The following is a 19303-nucleotide window of genomic DNA, read 5'->3' on the forward strand; positions in this document are numbered from 1 at the left end:
TGCTCCTGTCTTTCTCTGCCAGAGGGAAGTTGAACTCCAAGGGCAAAAGTAACCCTGAATGACAAACTGAAGGAGAGGCAGCAAGATCACGGATGACCAAGGGCAACCCGAACTTATACGACCAGTGATACGATTTGCAAGGCAAGATATTCTGATGGAATTAGAACAAGGCGCACAAGGGACACCAAATGCTGCAAATCTCAGTGTTTTAGACACCACCTTCAATGACACTCAGCTGTGCTGGTTCCTTCCCCATAAACTGCATTCACAAAGACCTGGTTAATGTCATATGACTGACTGGGAACCACGATATAGTTGATTCCTAAAGAGCGGGGGGATCAGGTTCCACAGAGGATCGTGCACACAAGGGGGTTATTTCTATTTAGGTGCCATGAATCTCCTCTCCCAGTCCAGAGAAGTCCGGGAAAAGCCTACTTGGTCCATGTTTCTCTGGCACCTTAAATCCGAGGTAGAACTGACAGTCTGAGATGGGCGTGCCCCGCAAGTGGGGGGGGGGCTGCAGGGGAGATTTTCCTGCCCTGCGGGGCTCCTTTGCGATGCCCCACTGAAAATCCACGCGGGCCACACGCGAGGAGAGCCCCATGTTTCCGTTTCTCTCCCGAGAGAGAAAGCCAGCCGCCGCTGCCTTTGGTTCGATTCCCCGCCACCCACCCACCCTCACAACTTCCCTCAAGGAGGTGAGCGACTCTTCCCTGGTGCGACCCTGCCAAGAATAATCCCGAAAAACCGCAAGGAAAACCGGCCCGGCCCAGCCCGGCCTTCAGCTTCTGGCTATCCGTTCCCTCCTGTCTCTGGAAGGGTGGGGGCAGGCGAGGGGGCGGACGGACGCGGACGCCAACATCCCGAGCCGACAGGTTTCCCGCGCCAACAAAGTTCGGGTCGCTTGCTTTGCCCCGCCAGAAGTGGGAGCCAGAAAAGTCGCCGCGGCTGGGAGACCGGAAGGGTTCGGCTAGTGGCGGGGGAGGACACGCCGCAGAGCCGGAGGCTGTCGGGGCAACAGGTAGCCCTGACTCGCCTCGGACTTTTTGTTTTTAGCCCAGCCCCCCCCGTCCTTTCTCTCTCCTGGCCAGGCTGTTGCCCCACAGGCACCCCCCCCGCTCCTCCCCTTTCCCTCTTACCGTGTGTCGCCCCTTTCCACTGGTGGGCTTCTATCCTCGACCCCCTTCGCAAGCGCCGGGCTCCGATCCTTCACCCTCTCTCTCTCTCGCCGAGGGAGCTGCTCTCCTCTCCAGCTTCTCTGCTGCGGGGGTTTGCACGGCAGCGCGGTTTCTTTTTGCCTGCTCCCCGGCTGCTCCAAAAAGCGGATCGGGTGTCCGTCCGGCTTTACGCAGAGCAACTGGCCGCGTCTGTCAAATCGGAGCTGAGGACCCGGGGTGCGAGAGGTGTGTGTGTGTGTGAGTGAGTGAGTGAGAGAGAGAGAGAGAGAGAGAGACAGCAAAACCCCCAGCCTGGCGTTCCTTGGACGCCCCGGCGCGAGCCAGTGGGAGGCTTCGTTTTGCCTCAGCCGCCCTAAGAGCGGTGAGAACAGAGGCAGAGCAGGACCAGCGCGCCTTGCTCAGCTTGGCTGACTCACCAAAGGCTGCCTGCGCTTTTCCTCCTCCCGCTCCCCACCACTTCTTAATTTATTTATTTGTTTCCTTTGACCCAGCAGGCTCGCCGTTGACGGATTTCTTTCCCATCCGAGAGTCGCCCGGGCATTCCCTTCGGCGGGATGGGATCCGAATGGGACCCCCTCGGCCAGCCGGTGGGCCGGTGAGCCTGTCCACGCGCGAGCGCTGTACCCCGCGCTACCTTTCGCAGAGGCTCGGCTAGATAGAGAGTCGAGCGTGCGTTTTGCAAGCCAAGCGATAAACGCGCCTCGGCTGTTAGGAAATCGAGGCACACCCTCCTCGCCTTCTGGCCCGGCCGTGTCAACGTTTTACGGCGATCGGGGTTTTCACACAGAGCACCAAGTCGTCCCTCTTCCGATTGGCACTGCGCTTGAAGGCGGGGGGGGCGGTATTGACCTGAGGAAACAAGAAAGTTCACGTGGTGGGTTTTGGCTGATAAACAAACGGCTGTCCTGCTTTTCACACGTTGCAAGGAATTTACCCGATTTGGACTATTTGGATACCAAATTCCAGCTTTCTACCTAGTGGGGCTGAAACTTTATGAGGAGGAGCTAAGTTTCACACCCTTGATGTCGTGCAGGAAATATAAAATGTTTCTCACAAACTGTATTTTTGTGACATTTATTAAGAATGATCTATAGTAATTCTTGAACGTGTTTAGTTCAATTTTATTATTTGGGGAAAACTACATGCAAAGGACCCACTTTCCATCTTCCATTTTAAAACCTGTCATCTTGCATTGCCTATGGATCATATAGTATTTCTCCAGATATATTAGACTGATATTTTCAATTTTGATATTTTTGATAAGTGATGAGGGGTTACCAAAATTATGTCCATGGCAAATCTGGAGCAGTTTCCTTTTTCAAACATGCAAACAGCTCCCTAACAGTAATTTTTATCTTAACTTAAAGATAAGCTTCCCTTAACTTAGAAGAGCAAAATATCAGCCATCGGCTGGTAAAGGACACACCTTCTAGGAGAGTTATTTTTATCTCCCACAGTCATCCTCTCTTTATATTATCACCAATCCGTTGATGTCTGATTTTTTTTTCCTGAGGTTTTTATCATATTCTCATCCCTAAAAAAAATAAAAAAATCCTGCAGCTTCTTTGCACACTACCACCAAGAAGATATGCCATTCAAATAACAGTTCTCCAAAACACTAGACTACCAACACCCCTATATTCCTCAGGTAGTACAATTTGTGGCCGTTACATGTATTGGGCTCTAATTTCCTGAACTGATCCAGTGGTAGCCATGGAGCTCTTTTAACTTGTCTCTCTCTTCTTGATTACCCATCTATTTCCAAATTAGTCTGTCTTATTTCAAAACCTAAATGATCTCCAATTACAGGTCTTTTTTGAGAGTTGTACTGTATCTGTGTTTACCATTAATGATGTTGACTGTGCAAAGTTATTCTACAGGATTTTGCTTCACATGTCTCTCATTTCTATGTCTCTCCTTGCTCTGCTTTTTGGACTTCACTTGATTTTTTAAAAAGATTTGGGACAAGTTGTGTTTAATTTGGAAAACAGATCACTGCTCTAGAAAGTCTGCCAACCTGCACTCTTAGACTTCGCCCAGAATCCTGGAGCAGATTTCCCTGTTTTTCTTGCTGATAGTCTAAACGGTCAAAACATAAAACATATGGACAATGACTAGAAAAACTGTTTTTTTTTCCCCCTTTTGTTTTTAAAAAGCTATAACTCAAGGGTGGGAAATTCAAGGCAACTGAAAAGAAATATTTTTTTCATATAATGCATAACTCCCTAATAATATCATTCCGCTTTCCAGCTAGAGTTTTAAAAGGGAATTAACAAATGCATAAATGTTAAGATTATATACTGTGTTATACCAATAGCACTTAATGAGAACACCAGGCAAAGGAGAAGGAAAAGAAAAGAAAAACGGAATAAAAGTAATCCTAGCGTTACCAATGACAGCTTTAAAATGATTCTACCAATTGGGGAAGTCCACTAATCGATGATCGGTTTAAAGTCCATCCACAACAATGTGTGAACCACTTCTTATTCAAGAGAGAGGATGGGAATATGGCTATTAGACTAGCTAAGGCCATTTTTTAAGACCCCTTGAAGGGTAGAATATCCATTTTCTTTGCTAAGGTTTTTCATGCTACATTGGGGAGTATTACAGGAGCCCTACAATATCTTTCCTTATATCTCTTAGTATCACTTGTTAGCAACACAATTGGGATTATACAAGTGGCATTGGTCTTGCTGATGGGCTGTTGTAAAGCTCATGGAAACAAAATGTTCAATTTGGTTGGCTTTTGGCTTTGTTCAGAGTTTGTTGTACTTGTTGTGTTCTAATAGTACTACTACAGAAATATATGGTTGTTGGGGGTGGTTTTTTTTTTTAATCTATGGCTTAGAATGTAGTTCTTTTCTTGGAATTAAATGCTCCTATCTCCTATAGTTCCATGGTACATTTGAGCAAATAGTTTATATCTTCGTACTCTAAAAGTAAATCAGAGAAAGCTGTGGAGGATCATCCAACACAAGAACAGATAATTACATCTTCATATAAAAGCCGTGCTAAGTCTAATTTGTAAACTAATAAGGTGTCCAGGTGACTTTGACTTAACTTTGAAGATCATATTACACAGGCAAATAAATAGTATCAGATATTAATTTAACAATCCAAGGGCAAAACAAATATTCATGGTAATTCAGAACCCCTTTCAATTTCTGCATTTTAGAAACATGTGGCCGAAATATGCCATATACTGTACACAACACAACACATTGAAAATAGTACTCTGAGTCTTATGTTATTTATCCTCTTAATATGAAGGATGTTAAGACACCAAACCCTTGTTGTGAGGTCAACATGTTTGTTTATTTTTCACCTTTCTCCCTTAAAGACAAATGTCTAGCTTTCTGCCTACTATCCACACCACAGGTTTCCAGTAGCCAAGATGTAGCTATACACAACATAGTAACAATTTGTAAGCAACACTATATTTTATGGAGAAAGTGTAAGAATTTACCTTGAGTTGCTGGTACAAAATAGCAATCTTGGAATCACTTTATATTCAACTATATTTCAGTTTTCTGGATAATAGCAAAAACCAATGATAATAATCACTGTGTCCTTTTTTGTCACCTCACACTTTTCTACATTTCATTTCCTTCTGAACTTAATAATCACTTTTATCTGCAGATGATACCAGAAAATGATTCATGTATTTGATATTGTGGATTTCACTCCATAAAACCATATATATGCCATAATAAATATGTTGGTCTTTATTGTGTTATGAGTCTTTTAAAAAAAAAATTACTTGAGTTATAAATAGAGTTAAACCTCATACGGAAAACTTTAACTATGGAATTTATGATATTCAGGAGATCTCATAATTTGCTACTCTATTGTTTCCTTGTAACACTAGCAGCTCTTTCTGATACAGGAAGTCCTCAACTTATGACCACAACCAAGCCCCAAATTTCCACTGCTACGCAAGACATTAAGTGAGTTTTACCCCATTTTGCAATCTTGCCACAGTTGTTAAGTGAATCTGGCTTCCCATTGGCTTCAGGACACTGCAACTGTCATAAATACATGCCAGTTTAGTGGTGGTGTTCTACCAGTTCGGCCCGGTTCAGGCGAACCTGTAGTAAAAAATGCTACCATTCAGCTGAACCAGTAGTGAAAAAACAGCAGGGACTTCCCTGAGGCCCAGAAGGCAAAAAGGGGTGCACGGGGGGTGGTGACCCCCCCCTTGCCCCCTTTTGCCTCCTGGGCCTCAGGGAAGCCTGGGCGAAGCAGTAAGACAGTGAGGGGGGTCCCGGCACAGCTGATCATTGGAAGAGCTGATCGTAGCGAGGGGAAAAAAAGAAGCCATGCCCACCCAGTCACATGGCCACTCCCACCTAGCCACCTCCACAGAACTGGTAGTAAAAAATATTTGCATTCTACCCCTGTGCCAGTGGCCAAGCAGTCTAATTTTGATCATGTGACCGTGGGTATGCTGCAACAGTTATGTGAAAAACAGTCATAAGTCACTTTTTTCAGTGCCGCTGTAACTTTGAACGGTCACTGAATGGTTGTTAAGTCAAGAACTATTGATAACATGTTCAGGCCAAACTTGACATATTATTGACCAGATAGAATTAGAAACTGCAGCCTGTCCTTCCTTCGCTCCCCCTCTAATACAGCCATATGCAAATTCACAACACTAGTCACTTGTCTGTATTTTCAGTCATATTATAGAATTCACTTCCAGTAAATCCTGTGGGGATTTTTTTTTAAATGTTGTAATTGTTATTTAACCTATTAACGTCCAAACAACCCAATACTTGCCTTCTCCCCAAGAAAGGAGAGTCCTTTTGATTTGAAGCTGCATTGAAAGTGGCAAGAACTTACAAATTAGTGGCAAAGGTTTCATAATGATTAGCTAATGATAGAAAATGATACTGAAGAGATCAGCTTAATATGTCTGCCAAACCACCTTTGCAGATGGGTTCAAGAAAGTCTCATTGACTCCAATGGAACTGAGGGCTAGTTTTTTCTTAATAAAGGTATTGAGGAACAGGGAGGGATAACAACAACAACAACAACAACAACAATAGAAATTGAGGGACAGTTTTTTTTCCAGCACCTGCCAAGAATGCATGGATGGAGAGAAAAAAGGGCTACATATCTTAGACCTGCCTCTAATATCCTTGCCTCGTTAGGCTGCACTTTTACTGATTACTGATCAGCAAATGCTTATCTTATCTCTCTTCTTGCAGCTGAAGCAGGATTATATGATTAAAAAGTGAGCTCATACTTACTTGCTTTCCTAGGTTCATCAGCCAGAGAAAGCAGAACTCGTTTCACTTTCACCACTTTCCATTCTTGACTTTGATGGTCCCTGTTGTTAATCCCAGAATCCATCCCATCAGAAACAGGCCACGAAGAGTCTCCTTTCTCATTGGACCACGGCCTCTTGTCGTTGCTTTTGTGGGGGAGGACATTCCCATTAGCTCTCCAAGGTTCCTTCTGGAGGTTTTCTCTGGCTGACTCTTTCCTTTCCTGCTCTCCATGGCTACTATCATTTCCTGTTCCTTGCAGCCTTGCCAAACAGCTTTTGCCTTCTGCAGGGTCAGCCTTGGAATTCTTAATAATGTGAGGATTTGGGTCAACTCTGCTGGGGCCTGCACAGTTGGGCTGAGGTTGGAGACAGGAGGGCCGTAGGGTTGTTTTTAGCATTTTGTCTCTTACCGGGTAATATTCAGTGCTTGGCAGAACTTATTCTTCATCAGAAGAAATTCTCTTTCAACTCTTCTCGGGTATTGCCTGGGAAGGCAGAAAAGCAAATTATATCCTTCAGTCCAATAAGCCTTTGACAAGCCTGACCACAAAGCATTTCTTAAATGCAGGGACGGAGTAAGATGGCACCAAGAACACATGATGCATTTCTTCTTTTAAAAAGGAATTGTGGAATTAAAGTGATGGAAAACAGACTTTCATTCCTTTGCAGCATTTAAATTGTTCAGAGGAACAAAGGAGAGATTCTGATAGAACTTTCCTTGTCATGTTTAGGTTTAAGATAGTTTCCAAATAAATGCATTTTATAAGGAAAAAAAAGTTTTTTAAAAAAATACTGTTTAATACACAGACACACAGATACCTCTCCCATCTTATTAATAACAAAAGATGTGTCTACATTATTTTACACAGTTATTCAATCTATGAATTTAAAGTAATATCTTATATTAGCAGGTGATTTTGCATTAAGGAAGATTTTGCTGATTTTCCTTTTTCACATCCATTCCTCCCCCATAAGCCCTAAAGAACAATAAGGCTTAAATTAATCATGGTTGATTGTTCTCAGGGAAATGAACTCCTAATTAAAATAATCTCAATCAATTCAGATGGTTGAAATCAGTGTCAACTTTTTAGTAGGACAAACCACCCATGGTTCTATTTGCGAGTTATGAAATTTGTATATCCTTCCCTGTATTGCAGTGTTTTCCATCTTCCAGATGGAAGCTATTTCAGTAAAGCTAAAGCATGACTAATTTAGTCTCAATCTAAGTCATTGCATTATGTTTACAAATATAAATATACACACACATTTATTTCACAATAACTGATTAGAAAAGAAAGGATTCAAAGATTTAATATCTCAGATTTGTCATAGTTATAGAAGCTTAGAATATTATTATCTAATGTTTCTATAATCAGCTAGGTTAGCACTTTCTCAGTGATAGCATTTAGCTTGTTATATTCCAACTACTTCAAGATTTCGTGCAGAAGAACAGCAATATAAGAATGGAATGCCTATATCACTTGTCAATTTTTCCACTGGGGACAGAGGTGCGGGAGAATATGCCTAAAGCAGTTTGGATTATGGTATTTTGCTGAACAGGACAGGAAATACTCTGGATCTTTTATTGTGCCCACTAAAAGATAAAAATGAAGAACATTCAGATGTTCATGTTAAGGGTATGTTTTAACTAAACTCTCCTCTCTCTTTTGCAAAATAGCTACACTGTACATGTAGTAAGAGCTTTGTAGACTTGCATTACATGTCAAGTTTATATAGAATGATATCGCCTTTTGAATAAGTGTGGCACCAAACTATATCATGTGGGAGTTGTCAAGTTCCTTGAGGTCAGTGTTACTCAACCTTGGCAACATTAAGATGTGTGGACTTTGATTCTCACAATTCCCCAGCCACACATCTTAAAGTTGCCAAGGTTGTCTTCTTTAGACTGCAGACTAAACCAATCAGGTATCTTCTATTAATTTGGGGAATAGAAATTCCAATATCTTTAGCAGATATTGTAAGATATAACAAGTAATGGATGTAGTAAGAAAGATAAAGGGAGCATAGAACAGAATTCAAATCAATATCTGTAGTAATGCAGTGGTAACATTCTTTTACTGCAAATTGGAGAGAAAATGTCTAACTCTGCTTTGATAAAGTACTCAAAGGACCTCTATTGATGACTCATGTTTAATGCTAAATTCCATAGATACTAAATTAGCAGCTTTAATTTCACTTAACTGGGAGCTCCTTCTGTTTCTTTGACAATTCACATCAGTGAGTTTGTATTCAAAGAAGTTTAGATGTCAGAAAAAAAAATATGGGGCTGACCTGATAAATTGTGCCAAGTCACTTTAGCAGGAGATAAAAAAAAAACAACAAAGCTAATAAAGCCAGTGCTGCAAACAAGGAAAGTTAATGATTAAAAATCCTAGGTATCTTATGAAAGCTGCTTTGATTTACTTTGGTCATGTCATATCTGCTAATTCATTGGAGAAGGCAATGATGTTAGTGGATCAAGAAGAAGGGGCAAGCAAAGAACTCACTGGTTTGATACCATCAAAGCTGATACACCCAACAACTGAAAGAAGCTGCGTTTGACATGGTAGCATGGAGAGCACTTGCTCTTATAAAGAGTCAGACACGTCTAAAAAGTTAAAATAACCACAATCTTCTAAAAGCTTCTTCTAAAGCAATCTTCTAAATGTTATACAAATTAAGTTGGGCTTTTACTAGTGTGGATAGAAATCACGTGATGGACTTATGTAATATATGCATGGAAAAAAATAGGGTAGGGTAGTGGTGTTATCATAACAACCAGTAATTTATTAATAATTTTAGCTCACTTTTGGCTAATTGACAATTTTTCTGAGCATATTTGACCTCTAATCTTTTGAATAACCAGCCATTTTTATCCATTTCATTGTAAAACCTTACATGAGTATGTCTGTTTCTGAAGTTTATTTTTAAATATATTTGCATAGTACCTTTTGCTTCCAAACTTGTAAAAAGATTGTTTTACAAGAAGCTGCTAGTTTTAAAATGTCATCTGATCAGGGTGCCCAATGCCCAGAAAAAATATTGAAAAAAGAAAAAAATACTAGAAAAAATATTGATTGGTGACATTGGCAATATTCTAACATGGCAATCCCAAATAGTCAAACTATCTATGAGCTGCACTGAATATGAAGCTCTTTATCAATCAATCAATCAATCAATCATCAATCACTCAACCAATCAGGATAGAGCTGGAAGGGACCTTGGACCTCCTCAAGCAGAAGACCCTATACCATGATACCTATACCCTATATAGTATACTTATGATGGACCTCTGTATGTTATGTGTGTATTGTGCCTTTGAGGTTCTAATTCATGGAGACTACTTGGACAAGTCCTCAGAGTTTTCTTGGCAAGATTTTTTTTTTCAAAAGTGGTTTGCTATTACTTGCTTCCCAGACCTGAGACCTTGTGACTGGCCCAAGGTCACCCAGCTGGTACTATGCTTAAAGTGGGACTAGAACACCTGGTCACCTGGTTTCTAGCCTGGTGCCTTAACCACAGTGCCAAACTAGTTGCCACCAGCATATCATGGCTCCGTGGGAAATGATTTATGAATTACCTGGGCTGACCATCCAATGGGATACAACTTGTGGACTGTAATTTTTTGAAATTACATACTGAATTATAAATACCCTGAAAATGCTACAATATACACAATTTTAATTTTGAATTTTAATTATTTTAGTCTTCTTTTTAACTATTTTTGTTGTAATCATTATATATAGCTTTTATGTTTTATGTATTTTTTGTTCACCACCCAGAATTGCTTTATGAGGGAGATGGATAGATAGATGATAGATAGGTAGATGGATAGATAGAGTTTTTACAAAATCTTATTTGCAATATAAGTTGTGTTAAATGCAAATACAAGTTTGGAGATGGGAGATATTAGTTTGCCTATTAACTTCACCCTGTCACCAAATAAATTTATTAATTAAATGTTTCATCTTTCCCTTTACTGTTAAATGATCCCAGGGTGATCACATATTTGTGCAATCATTTTAAAACCCAGCACAAAACGCAACAATTAGTCAATGTAAACATAAGCCAGCCAAAGCTGCTTTATAACTATTCAAGCTCTGTTGCCTAGGCCCAATGCTTAATTCAAGGCCTCTCTGTATTCCAGTTTTCCACTTAAAATTTGAACAAACATCACACAGATGTTTGCCCAGCAGGGATTTCTTCATCTGATTTAAAGCCTACAGGAAATCTGTTAGCGTTGAGCAGTTCCATTTTTCATCTTCAAGCAGAAGGCTATGCATCTTGATCTATTCATAAACGCTCACCCTAGCTTCTGTAATAGTGCTGTTCTATAGCCCAGAAAGTCTTCCAAAGCATTAAATTTCCTTCCCAGGCTGCACATCTGCAATAACAAAGAGCAACTGCAAATCTTTAATCATGTCCCCACCTGTACCTTACCCTGGCACCCTGGAACACTCTTTTCCTGCCATGTCTGCATGACATTGCTTTTATCTTGTTCCCAGCCTATGAATGAAACACACTTAAACTATTCTTAACTATAGCTGTATTAAAGTAGCATTTTCCTCTTATTCTAATCCCACTCAAGTGCAATCTTAAAACACGTTCATGTTCTTAGGCTTTGTCACTCATCTCTCCGGAGAGAAATCAGGTAACTGGCAGTGATTGGGAATGGACATCGTGGAGGAAGGATGAAGATTGACAACAAGGACAGTACAGTTCAGGCCAAGAGAATTTTCTGTCAAGCCAGCTTTGCTGATCTTCTTGCTTTGAGAAGCAGAAGTGGGTTGAAATGGGGAAGCAGAAAGGTTCCTCCAAAGTCATTCATCTTAAGTTGAATGTCCATATTGGCTGATCTCTCATTTCCCCCAAAAAGAAACCCATGGAATAAACTCAATGCCAGTGGCAATTTGTGCCTCATGAGCTTGCTTGATCACCAAGATTGAATTGGGAATCCTCTTTCCACTTAATGAAAAGCAGGGTTTTCAACCACCTCATGCCCTATGTGACCATCAGAGGTGGTTCTGACCAGTTCTGGAGAACCATTAAATTTTGAATAGTTCGGAGAACCGCCAAATACCACCTCTGACTGGAGATTTTACGGTATCCTTCCCCTGCCACACCCACCAAGCCACACTCACAGAACCGGTAGTAAAAAAAATTGAATCCAACCACTGGTGGCTATATTGCAAATCAGAAAAATGATGTCAAAAGTGTTGCTGTGCAAGTGTCCATATCATGCCCATGCGCTGCTGAGTGATACATAGCACCTAAAGCGGCTACCATATGTCAGCTGTGTCAATGGTGTCCTCTATTCCTCTGAACTACTTATTGAGCATTTGCTTTGGCTTCTACAATAGCATTTCTCCTATTCTATACGCAAAGGTCTAAAGCAGGGGTGTCAAACTTGCATTGTCACAGCATCATCATGTGATGTGTCATGACTTTTTCCTCCTTTGCTAAACCGGGCGTGGGTGTGGCCAGCACGTGATGCATCCAGCCCATGGGCCATGAGTTTGACAACCCTGGTCTAAAGCATGACCTCTCATCGATGGGGTCCCCAGCTCTCTGCTAATAGTTTGGCACAAAATAGGCAATTTCGTAGGCCAGTGGATACCAAGGAACTTTGAGAGCTTGTCATGGTGGTCTATAAGCTGGCTGCCATGGAGTAGATTAATATAGCCATTTAGTAGAAGGCAAATGGTGTTTTTGCCTCTTAGTGCTCCTAAGAGTCTTCTTACTACCCTAGCTTACTGGTGTCCTTATCCTTGGCAGAGGTGTGTGTGTGTGTGTGTGTGTGTGTGTGTGTGTGTGTGTGAGAGAGAGAGAGAGAGAGAGAGAGAGGAGAGAGAGAGAGAGGTGGGGAAACTAAACAAAATCCACCTACTCTGGAGGCCAGAAGAATTCTGGAAAATGAAAACGTTATTAGAATTTGGGGTGGGTTTTTTTTTTGTGCTCTGCTAATTTCCCATTTAGAAATGCATAGAAAGGAGTAAGGCAAGGAACCAAAACAAGCATTGGGACTACAGAGGTGCCTACAAGCACCAAACTGTCTAATTCTAGATTACAAATTAGAACTGCAACAAGGACTTCAGGCAAGGGCACTTTCTTAATTCAGAGAATTGCAGGGCAATTACATACGTCCTTCTTTTTTTTTTTTTAAAGAAACTTTGTTGATTACAAAACCAAAATATCAAACAAACACAACACACAGAAGAAGAAAGAAAAGAAATAGAAAAAAAGAAAATGATTTAAAAACTAACAATTCCTCTATCCACAATCTATGGTTCCTTGTTTGTTGTCAATATTGGTGATACATTTACAAATATATCTTATTGCGAATATATAATTATGATTTACATTTTACATTATTTACTAATATATGTTCTATTTTTGTTCTATCCAGTCATACCAGCATTCCCAGCTTCTATAATATTCGGATGTTTCTTTTTCCTTAAGTGATAAGGTTAATTTGTCCACCTCTGTACAGGCTGTTATCTTCTGTATAACCATCTCCTCTGTTGGAATATCTGCTTGTTTCCAACACTGTGCAAAGGTTATTCTGGCTGCAGTAAGAATATGCAGTATTATATATTTGACATTTTTAGGAATTTGTCTATTAAATATCCCCAATAGGAAGAATTCTGGTTTTAATTCAATTTGCTCTGCCGTTGTTTCCTCTAACCACTTTTTTATTCTATGCCAGTATCTTTGGACTTCAGTGCAGGACCACCACATATGAAAAAATGTTCCCTGTTTCTTTTTACATTTCCAGCAATTCGGATTCATGTTAGGAAACATTTTCGCTATTCTCAAGGGTGAGAGATGCCACCTATAAAACATTTAATACATACATCCTTCTTTAATCTCCCGAGATACTGCATATTGATGTTGCATTATATTCGGGCAAAGTATGAATAGATCCTCTTCCAAAAGGAATATGGAAGATAACTTCTCACTTCCTACACATTCATTCCTTGGCAGGCACCAAATGGAGAGCAAAAGAGCAGTTGAAAAGTTTCTTATCTAGATATCTCCCTCTGATGGAGAAAGTGAGTGCTCTAGTAGATTGTTCACCCGTAAATATTTAAACCCATAAAGGACAGGCTGTAATCCCAAAATGGGTTTTAGCTTAAGGTACTACTAGTGCTTTCTGTGCTCTGCAGCTAAACCTTGTGAAAAAAAATGGCATTAAAAAGCAACTTTCTATTATAGCTATTGATGTAGAAGAATCTAAGAGGCAATGGTTAGGGAGCAGCTCCTGGAGGAAAGTATTAAATGTACAAGGAGATTTCACAGTACGCCAGGAACAACTTTCTTCCCCTCCTTAATTCCACGTCTCTCTTCAAAATGTCTGGAAGAAGGAGTAGGGCATTTACGCTTGTTAAAGCTGCAAATGATCTAACCAAAGATGTAGGAGTGTAGGAAGACACCGTTCGCAATAGGAACAGATGGGCTAATTTTGCCTTCTCCCCGTATAGTCAAAATACAGGAAATACAGAGAACAAATGCTGAAGTCTGAACTGTATCTCAGATCTACCTTTTAAACATAAAACCATAAAGTAAATACATTTTAAAAATAGTGAACATGATATTGTTGTCTGCAGCAAGAATTCTTCCAGGCGGAAGACAATCCCAACCTATATGGTATGATGAAGGACAATTAATTAAAAAGGTGTCATGTACAGAAGTAATGGAAGTGGGAGAAACAGCAATGCTTCCTCTAAGCTTGTCACAGGGAAGAGGGTGTAGATTTATTTTCCATAACTTCCGAAGATAGGGCAAGAACTGGTGAGTGGAAGCCATCCAAACTTGAAATAAGGAGGAGTGGCCTGACCTTTGAAGCTATTAAGCAGTAGAACAGCTTGTTTCCTGGAGTTGTGTAGATGAGAGGTTTTCAAGCCAAGGTTGGGCAACCATGTGCCTGGAATAGCCCAAGGGTTCCTGCTCTGGGCAGCTCCGAATTCAGCTAGAAGATCTCTAAGCTGCCTTCCAACTCTATGATTGAAATGCTCCACCTTAATTCTGAGTGATAACTTAAGGGAGACATTATGCTAAGCATTATTTTTATTTATTTGATTACTATAGCTGCCCATCTCAGCCAAGTGACTCAACCAAGTGAATACAGATTTCTAGAGAATGGGTGGATTGTGGGTGCCAGGATTTTCTAATGATAAGTCACATTCTTGAAAAATGTGTCAGAATATTTTCTACAGGCAAATGCTGCTCCAATTATTAATAGGACTGTAATGTGTCAGCATTAGAGACAATGAAAGACAAGACAATGAAAGATACAAAAGAAAAAGAAACGTTTACTGAACTTATTGCATCCTCCAATAAAGTCAGCATAATATTAAAATAATATTAAAGTTATTTTCACTAATTATCCACCAGTCAAGGCTTATAAAATTGCTTAGATGGGAGATAGTTTGCTGAATATTATCCATAACAAGTGTGGGTGTAGTCCCAAATCATGAAAAATATTATTTAAAATATTGGAAAAAATACCAGAAATGCATGGTCTACATTGCTCTTCTCCTACATTGAGCACTGACCAAAATTTAAAATGGCGAGGAAGATAGCTAATTATGGCTTCTCATTATCTTGGGCTTCTAACTCATACCCCAAAATAATCCCTGTCATGTCATCACATCTGTAGAAGTGGATTGATTCTTACTTGTAAAAGAAGGGCTAGCAAGATGGGAGGCCTTGTGTTATGTTATTGGTTTAATGACACAAGGGCTTAGTTTATTCCCTGCATGGAACTGTACCAGAGGTGGTATTCAGCAGGTTCTGACCAGTTCTGGAGAACCAGTAGTGGAAAAATTGAGTAGTTCGGAGAACTGGCAAATACCACCTCTGACTGGCACCGTCCCCATCTATTCTCTGCCTTCCGAGTCCCAGCTGATCGGTTGGGTCTTCTTTTGTTGCCCTGCACAGGAGAACAGAGCTGGAAAGTGGGTTAGTGGGATGGAGGGTGAATGGGATTTTGCAGTAACCTTCCCCCAGAAGTGGGGAGGGAATGAGGATTTTACAGTATCCTTCCCCACTCCCACCAAGCTATACCCACCAAGCCACACCATGCCCACCAAGTCACGCCCACAGAACCAGTGGATTGATTCTTACTTGTAAAAGAAGGGCTAGCAAGATGGGAGGCCTTGTGTTATGTTATTGGTTTAATGACACAGGGCTTAGTTTATTCCCTGCATGGAACTGTACCAGAGGTGGTATTCAGCAGGTTCTGACCAGTTCTGGAGAACCAGTAGTGGAAAAATTGAGTAGTTCGGAGAACTGGCAAATACCACCTCTGACTGGCACCGTCCCCATCTATTCTCTGCCTTCCGAGTCCCAGCTGATCGGTTGGGTCTTCTTTGTTGCCCTGCACAGGAGAACAGAGCTGGAAAGTGGGTTAGTGGGATGGAGGGTGAATGGGATTTTGCAGTAACCTTCCCCCAGAAGTGGGGAGGGAATGAGGATTTTACAGTATCCTTCCCCACTCCCACCAAGCTATACCCACCAAGCCACACCATGCCCACCAAGTCACGCCCACAGAACCAGTGGATTGATTCTTACTTGTAAAAGAAGGGCTAGCAAGATGGGAGGCCTTGTGTTATGTTATTGGTTTAATGACACAAGGGCTTAGTTTATTCCCTGCATGGAACTGTACCAGAGGTGGTATTCAGCAGGTTCTGACCAGTTCTGGAGAACCAGTAGTGGAAAAATTGAGTAGTTCGGAGAACTGGCAAATACCACCTCTGACTGGCACCGTCCCCATCTATTCTCTGCCTTCCGAGTCCCAGCTGATCGGTTGGGTCTTCTTTTGTTGCCCTGCACAGGAGAACAGAGCTGGAAAGTGGGTTAGTGGGATGGAGGGTGAATGGGATTTTGCAGTAACCTTCCCCCAGAAGTGGGGAGGGAATGAGGATTTTACAGTATCCTTCCCCACTCCCACCAAGCTATACCCACCAAGCCACACCATGCCCACCAAGTCACGCCCACAGAACCAGTAGTAAATTTTTTTGAATCCTACCACTGAATTGTACCAGTAGTGGGATTCAATTTTTTTTGACTACCAGTTCTGTGGGTGTGGCATGGCAGGCGTGGCAGGGGAAGGGTACTGTAAAATCTCCAGTCAGAGGTGGTATTTGCCGGTTCTCCGAACTACTCAAAATTTCTGCTGCCGGTTCTCCAGAACTGGTCAGAACCTGCTGAATACCGCCTCTGAATTGTACCCATATCTAAGAATACCCACAGGAAAATCTCCCCCAGCCAAAGATTTGATTGTTGTTAAATGAAGACTTAAGAAAATTAGAAGTTAAGTGGAAATGAAATGGGTGATATTTGACTATCTTTGTACGTGCCCGATGTCACTTCAAAAGGCAGAGTCATTTCAGCCATCATGTGAGTGACATGCGGCCAATGTGAAGTGATACAAGAACTGATCTCTGAAATGCCTTTTCAGGTGTAGCTTTGAAGGAGATCTGGAGGGCAGCCAGAGCTGACAGATTTCCTTGCGCCTGATGTTTTCCATCTGGTGTAGCACAACAGCAATTGAGCCTTACTAAAAAAATTCCTGACTTTCTGGTACAATCTCCCTTACATTAGATTTCGCTTTAAAAGAAATAAAGTATAGAAAGTTTCTACAATGAGAACTCTTGGGTAGAGGTAGTAAAAGTGTCAGCAGCATCCAGAAAACTGATCTATCCATTTCCTCAAGAACTTTCAGGAACTGCTTGGTAGCTTCTGTCCTAAGATTTGATGGGATTAACACACTTCATTGGAAAAAGAGAAAACGCATCACTGAAAATGAGAATGAAAGAGGGTGTAGATAGATATACAGAGACACAAGTATGTGTATATGGCTATGCCAATTTATAGGTATAAATATAAGTTCAGGAATAATTACAATAGAAACACTATACAGTACACCTTCAAATTACTATTGTTGTCAGTTCCCAAAAATCTGGTTCCTTCAGTCCTTCTGATTTGGCAGCCTTAAAAATCTGATAAATTGCTATATTATTATTATTTTCCTAAGTTGTCCTTTGATGAAAGGACTTAAAATTGTCCTCTCTGCAACCCTTGAAGAGAATTGAGGTCAACCAGAGGCAATCAGCCCTCATTCATTTATTGACCGTTTCCTAGTAATGGTCCTAGTATGATTTGATTGCTTATTGTACCCTATGACTATTATTAAGTGTTGTACCTTATGATTCTTGACTCTTGATGAAGGTATCTTTTCTTTTATGTACACTGAGTGAAAGTATAAGCACCAAGACAAATTCCTTGTGTGTCTAATCATACTTGACCAATAAAGAATTCTATTCTATTCCAGCTGACTAAATAAGGGAGTCTCATATCAGAGTGCTGCCTCTCCAACCCTACCCTTGCCTTGCCACTATTTTGGTTTTGTGGCCAAAAAGATTTTGGGGGAAAAAAACATCCTGAAGTTTGGCAAAAATATATGGCCTCTAGAGAAACCTAGAGGGAGAGACCCAAGGAGATTGGATTTCTTGTCCTGGAAACTGGCCTGGTTCATACCTGGCTGAACTTCAACTCCTGCAAATGGCAAACTTAGAAGCTCTTCTACTTCAGTTGTGCTGCTAAGTTGAGAGAAAATTGCCTCAGCTCGGTGGGGTGCCAATGTAATGGCACCAACGTCTCTGCAGAGGGGTCTTCAAGTCAGGAGCTGAAGGTAATCCATGATTTCCTCATTCTTATAAACTTGTAATGCTGTGAACAATGTAAGAAAATTAGTGCTTGCTCCAAGGTGCTGCAGAACCTCTAGCAATAAAAAAAACCCTCATGCCATCTCAGCACCAAAGAGGGAAGAAAACAGAGTAGAGACCTGCTTTTCAAGCATTGGAGAAGTTTTGTTCAGAGGGCTGTGATCATCAGCCTTGCAAGTCCTGAAGATCAAAAACTGGGAGACGAGATACAAATTTTCTGTGATAGGAAAATAGAGCTCAATATTGAAATTCGCCACCAGCACCCAGCTAGATGGTGGTTGAACTACTGTACATTGCTGGCCATAATCAGCCCAGCTGCTGACATCATGGGAACAGGAAGTTCCAAAGTAGCTTTCGAACAATTGCAAAATCCTTGTGTGGAAGAATTTAAGGCGTACCTATTGTCCAAGTATTACTTGTTGATGGGCAGGGGCAGGAGGACCCCCATCTCGCTTTCCATTGTACTTTGTCATTTGGTCAGAATTGAACTGGGTTGCTCTTAAAATGGAGAGAAGTTCCAAATATAGCTCTGCCCTCTAACAGCCCTCCTGATGTTCCACTATTGTCTCTCAAGGAGCATACTTGGCCATCTTTATGCTTGAAAGGAATCTACAGTATAAAGCAGAGGTCTCTCAACTTGGCAACTTTAAGACTTGTAGACTTCAGCTCCCAGAAATCCCCAGCTAGCATGGCTAATTGAGAAATTCTGGGAGTTGAAGTCCACAAGTCTTAAAGTTGTCAAGGTTGGAGACCCTTTCTGACAAATGGCAGTCCAATCTCTCCTTGAAAGTCTCAAGTGATGGCGCTCCCACAACTTCCAAGGGCAAGCTGTTCCATTGGTTGATTGTTCTCACTGTCAGAAAGTTTCTCCTTATTTCCAGGTTAAATCTCTCCTTGTTCAGTTTCCATCCATTTTTCCTTGTCTGCCCTATAGGCACTTTAGAAAATAGCTTGACCCCTTCCTTCCTGTGGCAGCCCCTCAAATATTGGAAGACCTCTATCATGTCTCCCCTGGTTCTTCTCTTTACTAAACTAGCCAAGCCCAGTTCCTGCAACTGTTCATTGTATGTTTTAGCCTCCAGTCCCCTAATCATCCTCGTTGCTCTTCTCTGTACTTTTTCTAG

At 41.3% G+C, this 19303-nt stretch overlaps 1 protein-coding gene across 1 annotated transcript in view; it reads right to left on the minus strand.

Annotated features, from left to right (window-relative positions):
* SYNPO (synaptopodin) overlaps positions 1–19303 on the minus strand; it is a 79873-nt gene that overhangs the window by 52687 nt on the left and 7883 nt on the right. The window contains exon 2 of the mRNA XM_026696610.2: positions 6431–6935. Coding sequence (XP_026552395.2) covers positions 6431–6848 — 418 coding nt within the window. The 5' untranslated portion in view covers positions 6849–6935. The remainder of the gene's footprint in view (positions 1–6430; positions 6936–19303) is intronic.

This window comes from Pseudonaja textilis, chromosome 2 (assembly GCF_049901715.1).
Source record: "Pseudonaja textilis isolate UNSWEBS1 chromosome 2, rPseTex1.2, whole genome shotgun sequence".
NCBI classification, from domain to species: Eukaryota; Metazoa; Chordata; class Lepidosauria; order Squamata; family Elapidae; genus Pseudonaja; species Pseudonaja textilis.